A 16103-nucleotide genomic window follows, 5' to 3' on the forward strand; every position below is an offset into this window, starting at 1 on the left:
ATAATTGGTTCGGAATAATTAATGGTCAAACAGCAGACTAGCAATGGGAGACATTTAAATTCAAGATGGATAAGGTACATGTTAATACATTCCAATTAGGAATGAAGGGGGCATATCAAAGGCAGGGTTCCATGATCAAATGGAGAGCTTAGAGCAAAAATGGGCTTTAGAAAAGAGGCATATGTTAAATATAAAGGTAATGATACAGAATAAAACTGAGAAGTATAAAAGTAACCAAGAAGGGAGTTAGGAAGGTTAAAAGGGAGTATGAAAGAAGACTGAAGGTCGACATAATTGGAAACAGTAAGGGCTTTTATAAGCAAATGAATAGTCAAATAAGGATTGGGACTACTTAGAAATAAAGGGTTCTGTTAAAAGGTCATCGACCTGAAACGTTAACTCTGCTTCTTTCTCAGATGCTGCCTGACCTGCTGAGCGTTTCCGGCATTTTTTGTTTATATTTCAGATTTACAGCTTCCGCAGTATTTTGCTTTTGTTTAAGAGATAAAGGGGCCCACTTGTACTGAGTGAAGGAATGTTTGATCAGCATTTTGTTAACAGTTTTTACAGACTGTAGGAGTACCTGAGAAGGACGTAGCAGAACCACTTAAGAGTCTAGATGGGATGAAATTAGTGAACGCTAAGTAAAGAATGGGTGATTGTCAGCATGGATTTGTAAAAAGGCAGATTGTGCTCGACTGAGTGAATTGAACTTTTAGATGAAATCACAGAGTGTAAAGATAAAGAGAATATGGTGGATTTTGTATTTATGGATTTTCAAAAGGCGCCACATAAGAGATGTAGCCGCATGGATTCCAAATTGGTGGGGGACAAAAAGAAAAGAATAAGGGTAAAGGAACATTTTTCAGAATTGCAGGACGTAGGAGTGGTGGACTCGAGGGATCTATGCTAGGACCTCTTTCATTTTCCATTTATATAAATGACTGCGACCTAGGGACAAGAGAAATGATGATAATGATATCACATTAGGTGGTATGGCAAACTGTGAGGAAAAAAATCCAGAAGATTGTGGGAGGACAAAGATAGGTTAGCAGCAGATGCAGATCACTGCAGAGAAACGTGAAGTACATTTTTGGAAAAGGAACAGTGAAATGAAGTATGTCCTAATAGATCCTTAATAGGCTGGAGGAGCAGATACATATAGACCTTTAAAGGTGGGAGAAATGGTCATAAAAAAGGCAAATGGGATTCTGGGCTTTATACATAAAGCATTGAATATAAAGGCAAGGAAGTGACGTTGATTTTTTTACAAGACATTGGTTCGGCCAGAGTTGGAGTATTGCGTACATTTAAATATTTTTATTCATATTCGGGATGTGGGTGTCGCTGGCAACGGCAGCATTTATTGCCCATTCCTAGTTTTCCTAATATGATAAAGCCGAGTGGCTTGCTAGGCCACTTCAGAGGACAGTTAAGAGTTAACCACAGTGGGTGAGATTGGAGTTACATATAAACCAGACCGGGCAAGAATGGCTGATTCCTACCCATAGGGGACATTAGTGAACCAGTTGGGTTTTTAATGACAATCCGATAGCTCCATGGTCACTTTTTCTACTTATTTTTTTATATCCAGATTTTTTTTTTAAATGAATTCAAATTCTCAAACTGTCATAGTGGGATTTAAACTCACGTTTTCAGAATTATTAGTCCAGGCCTCTGGTTTACTAGTCCAGTAACATAACCATTACACTACTGTAGCTACATTCCATTATAGGAAAGATACCAGAGCCATGGAAAGGGTAAAGCAAAGATTTATTAGAATTAGACCAGAAATGAGAGATTATAATTATGAAGAAATGCTCAAAAAATTGAGTTTTTTTTTCACTGAAACATCTATTGGAGGGCATCTCTAAAGAGGGGATCTAATAGAGGTTTTCCAAATTATGAAAGATTTTAAGAGGGTAAATGGTGAAAGATTGTTTCCACTGGTTGGGAAATCAGTAACAAGGAGGCGTAGATTGAAGATTATCACGGGAAGAGCGAAGGAGGGAGTCACAGAAGATTTTCCACACTGAGGTTATTAGGACATGAAATGCTTTATGACAAGTCGCTATTGAGACAGAGATTATAACATAATTTAAAAGGGAATTGGATAAGTCTTTTAAAATGAAGAATATAAAAGGATAGAGAAAAGGCAGGAAATGGGAATATAGTAGATAGCTCCAGTTGAACAGCTGGCATCGGTATAGGTGCATTGGGCCAAATGGCCTCCTGTACTGTAATTTCTATGATTCTATATATGTTTCTTAAAATGCTTAGACCACTGAATACCTGATTAGATTTGACTTGATTACTACTTGTGTTCTGTGTGTATAAAAAAAAATCATTGTCCATATTATATGAGCATGTACACACCCTCACTAAATACATTCCATGTCATCACAACTGAGATTTAAAGCATTAGTTTTTTTATTGTTTAGTGCTGTCATGTTCTGATAATTTATACACAATAATCCACAGTAAATGGTTTATGTGTTTTATATCAAAACTATAGATGACATGTTAATGTAGGTGTTTTATTTTTCACAAGTATATAGTTTCAGTTCTGGTGTTTTGATGTACATTTACTGGATGAATAAATGTCTCGGCTAAGAACCCACTATCTTATTTATAGATACGTATTGTAGGTAATTTTCCTCACTTCACGTTCCCAGTGAGGAGCTTCAGCTGCCAGAAGCCCATATCAGAAATTCAGATGTGCACTGCACAACATATTTCGACTAGTTAAATTAAAGGCTAGAAAATCACGCACAGTGAATTTCTGATACGTGCTCTTCGTGTACAAGAAACATTACTGGGAGCATGAAGTAGGAAAATGATCCCTATTATATGGATGGTATATATGTATATATTTAAAACTCTTCAAATTCATGCTCGTTGACAGAGTTATTTTCCATGGGATTTGACCTTAACTGATCTCACTATGGGGTTTTAGTATGATCAAATGATCATCAAATTAAGAATGATGCAAAGCCTACTTTATATCATAGACTGCATTGTTTAGCCGTAAAATAACAACTATGAAATACATTTTCACAGAATAATTTTTGTTCTATTACATGGGCATAACAGAATGAATTCTTTGTTTAAATTCTGTGTGGTAGAGCAAATCATATGCTAAACAACAAATGTTTCCCTAGCAACCACACTGAAAACTATAGCCCAGAATTTACCGCAAAAATATCGGCGTCTGAATGACGCAGGCCATTAATAATGTGCAAATCGGCCAACAACTTGTGGCAAGGAAGAGACGCCCCATGAATTGCAAATCATAGAATCATAGAATCATAGAATCATAGAAGTTACAACATGGAAACAGGCCCTTCGGCCCAACATGTCCATGTCGCCCAGTTTATACCACTAAGCTAGTCCCAATTTCCTGCACTTGGCCCATATCCCTCTACACCCATCTTACCCATGTAACTGTCCAAATGCTTTTTAAAAGACAAAATTGTACCCGCCTCCACTACTGCCTCTGGCAGCTCGTTCCAGACACTCACCACCCTTTGAGTGAAAAAATTGCCCCTCTGGACCCTTTTGTATCTCTCCCCTCTCACCTTAAATCTATGCCCCCTCGTTATAGACTCCCCTACCTTTGGGAAAAGATTTTGACCATCTACCTTATCTATGCCCCTCATTATTTTATAGACTTCTATAAGATCACCCCTTAACCTCCTACTCTCCAGGGAAAAAAGTCCCAGTCTGTCTAACCTCTCCCTATAAGTCAAACCATCAAGTCCCGGTAGCATCCTAGTAAATCTTTTCTGCACTCTTTCTAGTTTAATAATATCCTTTCTATAATAGGGTGACCAGAACTGTACACAGTACTCCAAGTGTGGCCTCACCAATGCCCTGTACAACTTCAACAAGACATCCCAACTCCTGCATTCAATGTTCTGACCAATGAGTTGGTCGACTTACCTCAGGCCAATCCCCACAAGTTGTTGCCCAATTTGCACCATTCCGCCATTAGCTTCGCGAAAATGGCATCTCACTGTTAATCTCCCTGCAATTTTCATGAAGTTGCTGCATTTGCACATTAATTGCCCATTAAACTCACCACAGAACGTTAAGTCTAGTAATTAACAGTGCAAGTACCCTTTTAACAATGTGGTAATTGTTAATGGCTGCCAATCAACCCCTCTTGCCCAGAAAGTGAACAATTAAAACTGGAGTCTCATTCATTCAGGTTGTAAATTGTTGGAGATTTTAAAAATGTCAAATTTTTTTAAAAAAAATTTCTTACTTTTCTATTCTCTTTTTTTCTCTCTCTTAATCCAATCTGTCTTTCCCTCTTTATTTCTCTTTCCGTACCTGATTTAACATTGAATTCACCCTCCTTCTCAGTCCTTCCTCTGTTTATTTCTCAATCCTTTAATCTCATTGGTTAAGGAGGTACACTGTTTGTCCCGTTGTTCACCAAGGCCCCACTTGCCCTGATGCCCTTGCCGTACCATTATCAGCTCGCATTTCCAGCAACATTGTGGGTAAAAAGATTTTGGAGCTGAACGGTCCAGAACAAGTCTAACTGACAGGGCACACGGTGAGATGCCCCGTTCCAGCAAATTCTGGGCCTGAGGTAAGTCGACCAACTCTTATTACCTTTCTCTAATCTTCCGTAATACTTCAAAAGTATCAGTTTTATTTGTCGCTTGTTAAGACCCCTGGGAAGAAATAGAAATCACCCCCGAGACTTAGAATTGGCTGCATACCCAATGTGCTGAAAGCAAGACTCACTGCGCCATCGCTAACTCTATCTCATTCTTTCCAGAGCCTCAAGACAATGAAACTCTTTAACACCCCCCTCCCAACACCAACTCTACCCTGTCGCCTACAACCTACAGGATTTTAAAACCCAAGTTTGGCATCATCTAATTGCTACTTCTTGATTTGCCTCATTTTTTACTAAACTGTTTTGTACCTTGGCGGTGCCTGCACTAAGGACCTTGGCCCTTCACCTTGGTTTCTCAAATTAAAAGAAGAATAAAGTTTGCTTCTGATCATTCAATGTCATTTTTTGCACTAACAGAATGAATTAAGTAATGTGAATAGTGCAGAAAAGTGGGAACTTAGAGCAAAAATATGAATTATCAGGTAATTTGAATTAAGCAACTTTGCATTGAGAGGGGCAAACTGGAGAATATTTATCCAAAAGACGAGCTGATACCAGATTGTATAAGCAACGCTGTTTCATCCAACCTGATTTGGTTGGGTTTGCACATTAGGCAAATATCATCTATCGTTCCAAGTGAAGCTCTCAATCAAATTTCTCTATTATTATTAGGTTATTTACTATTTTGAAATAGTTGGGGCTAATATAGAAACTGTATTTCCTTATTAAACTTCAAAATGGAGACTGTGTTTGGGAGAACAGGCCAAACTGATTGATCTGGTAATTTACCAGCTAAGGGGGGCTCTTTGTTCTAGAAATTCAAAATAATTTAAGTCCTCCGTGGATGTGAAGCTCAGGTAATGTGTGTCAATTTGCTCATTAAGCCATGCAACAGCTCTTTGTAGCGTCTTTGATCTTGGGTAATGAAGCCTGTCCTTGGTGTCCCAGAGATTCTATAAGAGCTATGGTTTTTTCCTGTTATCTTTAGTTCAGTCTACATACTCTATGCTATAGGCAAGAATTTCACATCATCTATACATGTCATTGCATCAGAAAGTCTATGGAAGTCGTTTTCACCCAAAGACTCTCAAATTATTGAACTGTATAAAAATATATATACTAAAGAGGCAATTTTAAACTCTTGTGGATTGATTCTAATTTTATTGTTTTCCAGTTATTTATGCCAGTATTTTGCTGTTTCATATTGCTTCTGTATCTACTCCAATCTATTAATATAATAAAAATCTTAAGTCTGCACACAGTTCATTTCCACAAAATCTTATTTCCTGTTGTCATATTGTTGTATCAACTTTTTCCATTATAAATTCCTATGTCTGTATTTATAATGGGAACTGCCCATGTAAACTTGTCATTCTGCAATGCCTCTGTTTTGTATCTCCCACCTCCTCGGCCTGTACTATGGAAACCCTTATTCTCCACCCAACTCGACTCTGCTTCCCAAATTGGCACAAGTTGCTCTTCTCCAATTATTCCTCGCCCCCTAACCTCCCACATGGGAGATCAACTAGTTTGTAAATAATTCTATTAGTTTTAACCTGAATATAAAAGCTTGACATTATATTTACTGCCATTTGAAGTAAACGGAAGAACATGGTGGGCATCCCAAGTGGTCTCCAGTGGAATATCCCATATTGGGGGAGTAATTTAGCACGCTACCCACTCACAGCAGGTGTAAGAGTTTCAGTTCATTCTTAAAGGAACTTCCTTTTCGCTGTGGGCTTAAAAGTGTTTTGACAAAGCCTGAACCGTAACTGACAGGCAGCAAGAAAATTAATGTGAAATCATTGGGTGCAAAACATTGTATTTTACACTACAGCGCATGGAGATCCTTTTTAAATCAATGGAGGAAGCTTCAACTAGATTCAGTCTTCTCAGAGTTCTTGTTAAGTGGGCATACACTAATTATGAGCTTTGATAAATATCTATTGCAGCCTTGTTACTGTGAGGTAACAATAAACATGTTGTTTATTGCTTCACATAGCCTTTGAATCCTCTCAGAAATATGAGATATCTGTAGAATATACTGTAGAGTGCATCTTGAAACACAAAGGTTTTGAGTAAAACGAGCCTTCCAAACCAAAGTAGAGAGTACAGAAAGATTTCTGTCACATGCTGTATGAAAACAGCTTGATGCGGTTGAAGCTGAACAAAACTTATATGTATAGCCTCTAACATACAAAACATAGGCGCTTTACAGGGATATAAGAAGAATGAACACTGAGCCATGGCAGAGCGGTTCAGAGGTGACTAAAGGCTAGGTGGAAAAGGTGGGTTTGAGGAGGATTTTTATGGGAAAACAGGGAAATAGAGAGGCAGATGAGTTTAGGGAGGGAGTTCCAGAAAGTATGGCTGACGTGACGGAAAGGTCTGTCACCATTGCTGGGGTGTAGGAAAAGGGTGGGGGTGGACAGTAGAACAGAGTCGGAGGACTGAAGAGTATAGAAAGGGAGAAAGAACTTGCATTTATACAGCATCTTTCACATCCTATGGATGTCCCAAAGTGCTTCACAGCCAGTAAAGTACTTTTGAAGTGTAATCACTTGTTTTGTAAGCAAAAGAGATAAGTAACCAGATAATCTGGGTTTTATTTTTGGAGTTGCAGATTGAGGAATAAATATTGGTTAGGATATTGGGAGAACTCCCTGCTCATCATTGAATGGTGCCACGGGATCTTTTATGATTTAATTATTCGAAAGTTGGCACTTCCAACAATAAAGCGCTCCCTCAATACTGCATTCAAGTGTCAGCCTAGATTATGTACTCGAGTCCCTGGAGTAAGCCATGAACCCAGGATCTTCTGACTCAGATGAGAATGGTACCACATGAAAAAGGACATATGGTTGGAGGAGGTTACAGAGATAGGGAGGTGTGAGGCAATGGCAGGATCTGAAGAGAAGGACAGGGATTTTAAATTGGATGTATTGGGAGATAGGGAGTAGGTGTCAGCCAGCAAGGATAGAGGTGATGGACAAATGGCATTTCGTGTGGGAAGGATCAGAGCACCTGCATTTTGGGCAAGTCAGAGTTTATGATGAAAGGCCAGCAAAGGGAGCCATGGAATAATCAAGTTTGGAGGATAAGGGTTTTCAGTGGTGGGGTGGGCGTGTTAAGATAGGGGCAGTGGCAGCCAATGTTACAGAAGTGGAAGTAAGCGTTCTGAGTGATGGAGAGGATGTGGGGTATGAAGCTCAACTCAGAATCGAATGCAATGCTTAGGTGCACTTGGTTATATTCAGCCTAAGTGAGTGGCCAGGGGGAGAGGACTCCATCAGTGGTAAGGGAGCAGAGTTTATGTTTGGCACCAAAAATATTGACTTCGATCTTCCCAATGTTCACCTGATGGATTTGCGACTTATCAAAGACTTAATATCAGATAGGCAGTCTGGTAGCACTAAAATCGCCATGAGGTCAAGAAAAGTGGTGGAGGTAGAACTGGGTGTGATCAGCATGTATATGAATCTAACCCTGTGGTTGCAAATGATGTTGCCAAGGGGCAGTATACAGATAAGGAAGAGGAGGGGACTAAGGGTAGATTTTGGGGGATTCCAGATGTGGCAGGAGATGGAAGATAAGCCATTGCTAGAAATGTTCTGGCTTAGGCAAGATAGGTAGGAGAGGAATCATGTGAGGGCAGTCCCATGGAGCTTGACAATGGAAGAAAAGTGGTGGAGGAGGATGGCATGGTCAACTGCATCAAATGCTTCAGAGAGTTCAAGGAGAACAAGGAGGGATAAAGTACCACGGTCACCATCATGGAGGATGAATTGTACATTAAATTTGAATCTTTGATTACCAATTGCTACAAATAAAATCTAAACACATACATATTTTTTTCCCATTCTTCTCCCCTCTTTTCCCGAGGGCAGTGCCTTATGTTAGGCTACAGATCAATGGCTGCCGGTAGCTCTCGTGTGTGAAATTAAATAGTGAGTGTCAGTATACAGGCTATTTTATCATGAGGGCATCATGGCCATGTCCAATCCCATTTTTGGGATGTTTTGTCGTCGTCTTCACCTGAAGTTCACACAGTCGTACTTTGCAGCAATTGGGAATCCTGGCTGATTCTTGCTCTCCCTAGTCTTGGAATGTTGTCACCTTGGCGGAGATCAGCTAACTCGGCACAGACTACGGATGGAATCTATGATCAGTATCACACCATGTGGTGCATTTACCCACTGAGCTATCTGAGGATCCCATGTATGAAATCTCAAGCACAAATACAAACCCACAATAACAAACGTGACATCTGATTTTAGTCTTCAACGTATATCGGGTGAGCGGTGGGCACAGGGATCTCAATGCCCACCCGATGTCATCGGCAAGAGGCCCAAACCATCTTGATGGTCAGGCCTCATTTAAATTCAGTTGCTGAGCTATCTGGCGTTTCAATCGCTGATCGGCAACTCGCCATTTTGGGAAGGCAGGAAGTCCGGCTGGGCAGGCACAGAGCACAGGCATGAAGCAATAGGTTAAAGGGGAAGGCTGGGCTAATCGAGAGGGGTGGGCGTCAGCGAGCGCATTAACAAAAGGGCAGAGAATTATCAACAAGGAGCAGGGAAAGCGTTGGTCATCCTGAAGCCAAAAAACTGCCAAATATATTAATTTTTATTCTTGCCAGATATGCTTCTATGATCCCTTTGACTAATGCTGGTTCTGGCTTGGTGTAGTGAATGGGTTTTCCCCTGGGTGGCCTTCGCACTAAAGCAAAATGGCATCAGGTCTCTAACTACATTATAGGACCCCAATCTACAATACCTTAATAAGCCTCCAGCCTGTTTCTAGCAAGAGAGTGGCCATGTAAATCGAGGCCTATTCACAAATCGCAAAATACTTACCTCGGATGAGAAGTCAGTAGCAAGTAACTTTTTGGCAATTTTAATCTTGCTACTGACCCATTCACACTTAAAATCACTCAGTGGAGAGACCAAAATCAGAGCCTCAATTTCTAGTAGATGTTGAGAAATGAGATTATTTACAAAGTACTGCCATCCAATATGCTGATATCAATTTCTTATATAACCTTATAAAGGGTGCAATGAATTAAGTAACAACTGCAATTCTGAGAACACATGCTCTAGTTTCAAAAATGCCAGTTGAGAGGAATATTTTTCTGTTTGCCTAATTTTCCTCTTTTTCACTCTTCTGTATCCAGACCCCGTACCTCAGTTGGGCTGGGTGGATGGTCCTGCTTGTTGAGAGCTCAATGTTAGTCTTTGGCCAACTTGTCTGAAGAAGTACATGAGTAGTTAAGTAAGGTAGCCTTGCTCCCCCCACCCAGAGCTCAATTTCCCTTCATACCATGAAAATCGCGTCTCAAATATGGTGTGTAATTGAAGCTTTAGTGCTTATGTCAGTTAAGATTGCACATTGAGTTCCAGATCCTGAATGTGCCACTATTTTTGCCACTTTGCATGTCCTGTAAGGTTTTAATGTAATTACAAGGGATACAATAACCTAGTGGTCACGGTACTGGACTAGCAATGCAAACTTCAAATCCTACCCATGATGAGTTGTGAATTATATTCAAGCAATCTGATCATTTTTGGGTTGGCACCAGAAAAATGGCCATGAAAACAGCTGGATTGTTATAAAAATCCAACTAGTTCACTAATGTCATTCAGGGAAGGGACCTGCCACCCCAAGCCGATCTGGCCTACATGTTACTCCAGCCCTACACTATCTGGTTGACCCTTAATGCCATTGGGGCACCGAGGGACAGGCAATAAATACTACCTTGCCAGTGTCATCCACATCCCAAGAACATATTTTTTTAAAAACATGAGTTACATCAAGCCTATAGCACAGAAACAGCCCATTCGGCCCAACTGGTCTATGCCGGCATTTATGCTCCAAACGAGCCTCCTCCCACCTCTCTTTGTCTAACCCCATCAAAATATCCTTCTATTCCTTTCTCTCTCATGTGCTTATTTAGATTCCCCTTAAATGCATCTCTGCTATTTGCCTCAACTACTCCACATTCTTACCACTCTTTGGGTAAAGAAGTTTCACTTGAATTCCCTATTGGATTTATTAGTGACTATCTTATATTTATGACCTCTAGTTTTAGACTCCCCCACAAGTGGAAACATTTTCTCTACATCTATCCTATCAAACCCTTCCATTATCATAAAGAGCCCCAGCCTGTTCAACCTTTCCTAATAAGCATTTCCTCTCAGTTCTGGTATCATCCTTGTGAATCTTTTTTGCACCTTCTCCAATGCCTCCATATCCTTTTTATAATACGGAGACCAGAACTGTGCACAGTACTCCAAGTGTGGTCTAACAAAGTATTCTATACAAGTTGTAACATTACTTCTCTGCTTTTCAATTCTATCCCTCTAGAAATGAACCCCAGTGCTTGGTTTGCCTTCATAATGGCCTTATTAACTCACGTCGCTACTTTTAGTGATTTGTGTACTTGTACTCCTAGATCCCTTTGCTCCTCCATCCCATTTAGAGTCTTATTATCCAAGCAGTATGTGGCCTTCTTATTCTTCCTACCAAAATGCACCACCTCACACTTACCTATATTGAAGTGCATTTGCCAATTACACGCCCATTCTGCTGGTTTATTAATGTCTTCCTGTATTTTGTTGCAGTCCTCCTCAGTATCATCTAAACCCCCCAATTTGGTGTGGTCGCAAATTTTGAAATTGTACTTATGCTTCAAGAGTCCAAATCGTTAATGTAAATTGTGAACAACAATGGTCCTAGCACTGATCTTTGTAGAACACCACTTTCCACCTTTTGCCAGTCTGAGTAACTACCCTTAACCCCTATTCTCTGTTTTCTGTTTTGTAGTCAGCTTGCTATCAATTCTGCTACCTGTCCCCTGACTCCACATTCTCTGACCTTAGTCATGAGTCTACAATGCTGTACCTTATCGAAGGCCTTTTGCAAATCCAAATATATTACATCTACTACATTACCCTTTCGGTTATTTCTTCAAAGAATTCAATAAGGTTGGTCAAGCATGACTTTCCCTTCTGAAATCCGTGCTGACTATTCTTTATTATATTTTCTGTTTCTAGATGTCTTTCTATGACATTTTTGATGTGGAGATGCCGGTGATGGACTGGGGTGGACAAATGTAAGGACTTGCACAACACCAGGTTATAGTCCAACAGTTTTATTTTAAATCACAAGCTTTCGGAGCTTCCCTGGTGTTGTGCAAGTCCTTACATTTATGACATCTTTGAGTAAGGATTCCATTATCTTTCCTACCACCGATGTTAAGCTAACTGGTCTATAGTTCCCTGGACTTGTTCTATCTCCCTTTTTAAAAATAGGAATAACATTAGCTGTCCACCAGTTCTCTGGCACTATTCCCTTTTCTAATTAAATTTTGTATATATGTAATAGTGCCTCTGCTATCTCTTCCCGAATTTCTTTTAAAATGTGCAGATGCAATCCATCCGGACCAGGGGTTTTATACTCTCTAAGTTTGAAAAGTTTATCAATTATCTCCCCCCTTTCTATCTTAAATGTCTTTATATCTTTTTGATCTCGTCTTCTGTCATGCCCATGTTAGTCTCCCTGGTAAATACTGAGGCATAGTAACTATTCAATATTTCTGTCATTACCTGTGAATTTATCTTTTGCATCCCTTATTGGCCCTACCCCTATCCAGATTTTTCTTTTGTTATTTAATTGTCTGTAGAATACTTTACTATTTCTTATTATATTCCTCAATAATTTAATTTCCTAGTTTCTCTTTGCTTTCCTAATTGTTTTTTCGACTTCTTTACTAACCTTTTCGTATTCCCTTTTGTTATCCTCTCCTTTATTGTCTATGTATGCCTTTTTTTTGTTTCAATTTTACCCTTATCTCTTTATTCATCCATAGTGTTTCATTATTGTCTACTTTGTTCTTGTTCTTGTTCTTGAGCTTGGCCGCCTTAGTCAGAAATGGACAAAACTCAACTAAGTGAGTGAATATTGTAAACCTTCTACTAATTCCCAATGCTGAGAGTTCAAATTCTATTAAAAGTACCAGAATGGATTGATTGGTAAACAGATCAGGTTCATCATCAATTAAAACACATCCAGATGCTTCTAGCAAAGCCATGGATCGCTAGTTTAACTGATTGACTGTACCAGTTGTTTAACAGTTTCATTTTATGATACAATGGATTAATTCCTGAACTGTAACCGTCACAGTGGCTGTGTATTTATAAACTACATAATCGTAATTCCATCTGAAATCATTTCCATTCCTTAAACAGCCGTTGGCGACCCACAGTTGTTAGTTTGTTTCTCCTCCTACCTGTCAATGCTTGGGAGATTGCTGAACTGGGTACGGTCGCTGCATCCTGAGGAACGGTGCTGGTGTCTGGCTCTGGTGTGCTTAAGGTGGGCGAGATGGGTGGAGGATTTTGTGGAATACGGGGCTTCCTCTGCCATAACAATAAAAAATTGGAAATGACTGGTGAAACTTTCAAAAATATTTTGCCTGTAGTTATTATATTCATGAAGACTTCATCACTTACTTGTGAAGGAGCAGCTAATTTAAAAGAAAAACTTGCATTTATCTAGCACCTTTCATGACCTCAGGAGGTCCCATAGCGTTTTACAGCCAATGAAGTACTTTTGATGTGCACATTAGAAGTAATACTAAAAAAAAACAATAAATTGCTTTTCACTGACATTCAGACTGTCGTAGTCAGTTGCAGAACCATGTTGCAGCACTTACTATCTTAGGACCAAAAATACTCACAGGCCAAAAAGACCCATTATAGAACCATAGAATCATAGAAGTTTACAACATGGAAACAGGCCCTTCGGCCCAACATGTCCATGTCGCCCAGTTTATACCACTAAGCTAGTCCCAATTGCCTGCACTTGGCCCATATCCCTCTATACCCATCTTACCCATGTAACTGTACAAATGCTTTTTAAAAGACAAAATTGTACCCGCCTCCACTACTGCCTCTGGCAGCTCGATCCAGACACTCACCACCCTTTGAGTGAAAAAATTGCCCCTCTGGACCCTTTTGTATCTCTCCCCTCTCACCTTAAATCTATGCCCCCTCGTTATAGACTCCCCTACCTTTGGGAAAAGATTTTGACTATCTACCTTATCTATGCCCCTCATTATCTCATGTCTACTGACTATACAAGGCAAATTATGAAGACCAGTGAGATACAATTTGCATTCATACAATTTGTATTCAACAAGTGAGATTGTGCCCTGATAAGTCACAAAGAGCAAAGTTGTTATGGTCACCATTTCTTTAGGGATAGAAATCATATATGGGACTTCATGATTATACTCTGTTGATACCATATTTTAAAGATTAGGAAAAATGGTTTAGTGGTGCAATATATTCTACTGTGGTTTGGTCTCAAAGCTAATAACTAAACTGTTGTGCAGCATAATGTTAGAAAGTTTATATTTTAAACATTCTCCCAATCTACTGTTGCGCAGTGCGGTTTTAAAATATTTATATTTTTCGGTAATTGGTTGAGAGGTAGGAGACAGAGAGGAGGGATAAAAGATTAGTTCCTGATTGGCGGAATATGACAAATGGTGTTCCCCAGGGATCGGCAAGGATGTGCAAAACAGGTCCGAGTAAATGGACCGTCTAGCAGAGGTTCTGACCTGTACTTGCAACTTAAAACTGTGTACATGCCCTGAATCCATTTGCCTAAATGTTGATTTGGAACACAGCTGGGTAGTGCGCCCTTTTCACACTTCTATACGGTAAACCACACATTGCATACGTATACAATCTATAGACTGTGGTAGTGGATGAGACACTCCTACTGAGACTCCCATATTCAGCATCGTCTCATGGCAGGGATAGTAAGCTCCCACCCTCCCATCCGAGGATTGCATGTTATTTACGCCTCTGCTGTGTCCATAAATCCCAGTTTTTACAGTGTCCAGTTGCTTCTTCCTGCAGGACATAGAGCCAGTATTGTGGGTGAGAGCACAAGAACAAATGGGAAAGGGGACTTTTGTAGCATTCATGGGGATAGTGAAAGACCTGTATTAAAACTATATGCTGTCTGGTTTTAATAAAGGGTTTTCACTCGTGCTGTGAGTACTGGTAAAGATCCGCCTCCATAGAGTTAATTTGCTTACCCCAGTTCTCCAGAAGGCAGAAATGGGGAGGTGGGGGGGGGGGGGGGGAGAGGTGAGATGAAGAGTAAAACAGAGGGAAAATTGAAAAAGTAACATTTAAATTTGAGCCAGATTTTGCCCATTTATTGTCAATGGGTAGAAAATGTAGTTCTTTCGAAAAGCTTAGTAAAAAGACAGAAATTCAGAGCAAACATGGTAAGAAAGAGAAGAGAGATAAATATATTTTAAAACCACCATTATATTGCACTGAAGGATGTGGCATTGGCTCTATTTTGCAATGATGCAGTGACAGTCATGTATTCACCGCCTGCTCACATTGTTGAGAAGGTGCGGAAGGCAGAAGTTGGCACATGGTACTCAAACTCATGCACAGAGTGCTGCTCAGCTGCCTCCCAACTCCAGTATCATTTTTAATGACCAAAAATAGCTGACAGATAGCCAGTTAATCATTAAAATGTGAGTGGCAATTTGTTTCAAGTTTAAAACCTCAGCCTTTTTGACAGGCCTTTCCACCAGTTGTTTTTGTAATACAACCAATGCCATTCCTTCCCAGTACGAGATCACCTCTTCCACATGATTTCTGACAGGAGGTTGTGGTGGAAGCTCTTCTTCCAATAGTCTGATTCAGTCACTCTAACGATAACTGAAGAAAATCAGTTACTCAAAGCAGCCATACGAGCAGTAATAGGACAGTGAACCCAGGCTGGATCACAGACTGACTGTCCCCCATGACTCATGTGATGGATACAGCTTGCTGCTTTTAGGTGTGAGGCAATGCCTCGAGTATGCAGTTGACTCACAACTGAAAATCTCATGCCTAGGATTTGCCCTAAGTTGACAGATCTGGGGTAGAGAGAAGGTGGAAAAGAAACAACATGAAGCAGAGAAATAAAACTGAAGGAAAGAAGCAATAGAAAAAAACATTGCTTTAACAAAAAGAGTATAAAACAAATAATAATGCTTTGTTTGTTTATTAAAGTTACACATCTTATTTCTATTAAATACCAAGAACTTTCTTTCATAAATTGCACACGAACTGTGCTCTAAATATAATGCTATTTTCAGAGATGGATATTGTAAAGTGTGTACGGTCTTTAAACATGTCCGGGTTAAATGGTTCCTTGGACAACAGACTGGTCCACTTCAGTTCCAACCGCTTTTGTACACCCTTAGTTTAAAGTTAATGAACAATTTTTTTTTAAAAGGCTAACTACTGCAATATTTTTCACCACAGTCATTTTTATTAGATTAGGGATGCAGAGTGCTATATTGTACCGCAGCTGCAATCTGTTACATTAGTCTTGTCCCTCTCCATTTCAGTGATGGCTGTTAACTGGTATTTTGCTTCTTGAAAATTTGTGG

At 39.8% G+C, this 16103-nt stretch overlaps 1 protein-coding gene across 2 annotated transcripts in view; it reads right to left on the bottom strand.

Moving 5' to 3' along the window:
- The window catches only part of scml4 (Scm polycomb group protein like 4), a 101245-nt gene that overhangs the window by 61334 nt on the left and 23808 nt on the right, over nucleotides 1-16103 (bottom strand). For both annotated transcript variants that reach the window (XM_067984985.1, XM_067984986.1), the window contains exon 3: nucleotides 12921-13050. In XM_067984985.1, coding sequence (XP_067841086.1) covers nucleotides 12921-13050 — 130 coding nt within the window. The remainder of the gene's footprint in view (nucleotides 1-12920; nucleotides 13051-16103) is intronic.

The sequence above is a fragment of the Heptranchias perlo genome, chromosome 5 (assembly GCF_035084215.1).
Source record: "Heptranchias perlo isolate sHepPer1 chromosome 5, sHepPer1.hap1, whole genome shotgun sequence".
Taxonomy (NCBI): domain Eukaryota; kingdom Metazoa; phylum Chordata; class Chondrichthyes; order Hexanchiformes; family Hexanchidae; genus Heptranchias; species Heptranchias perlo.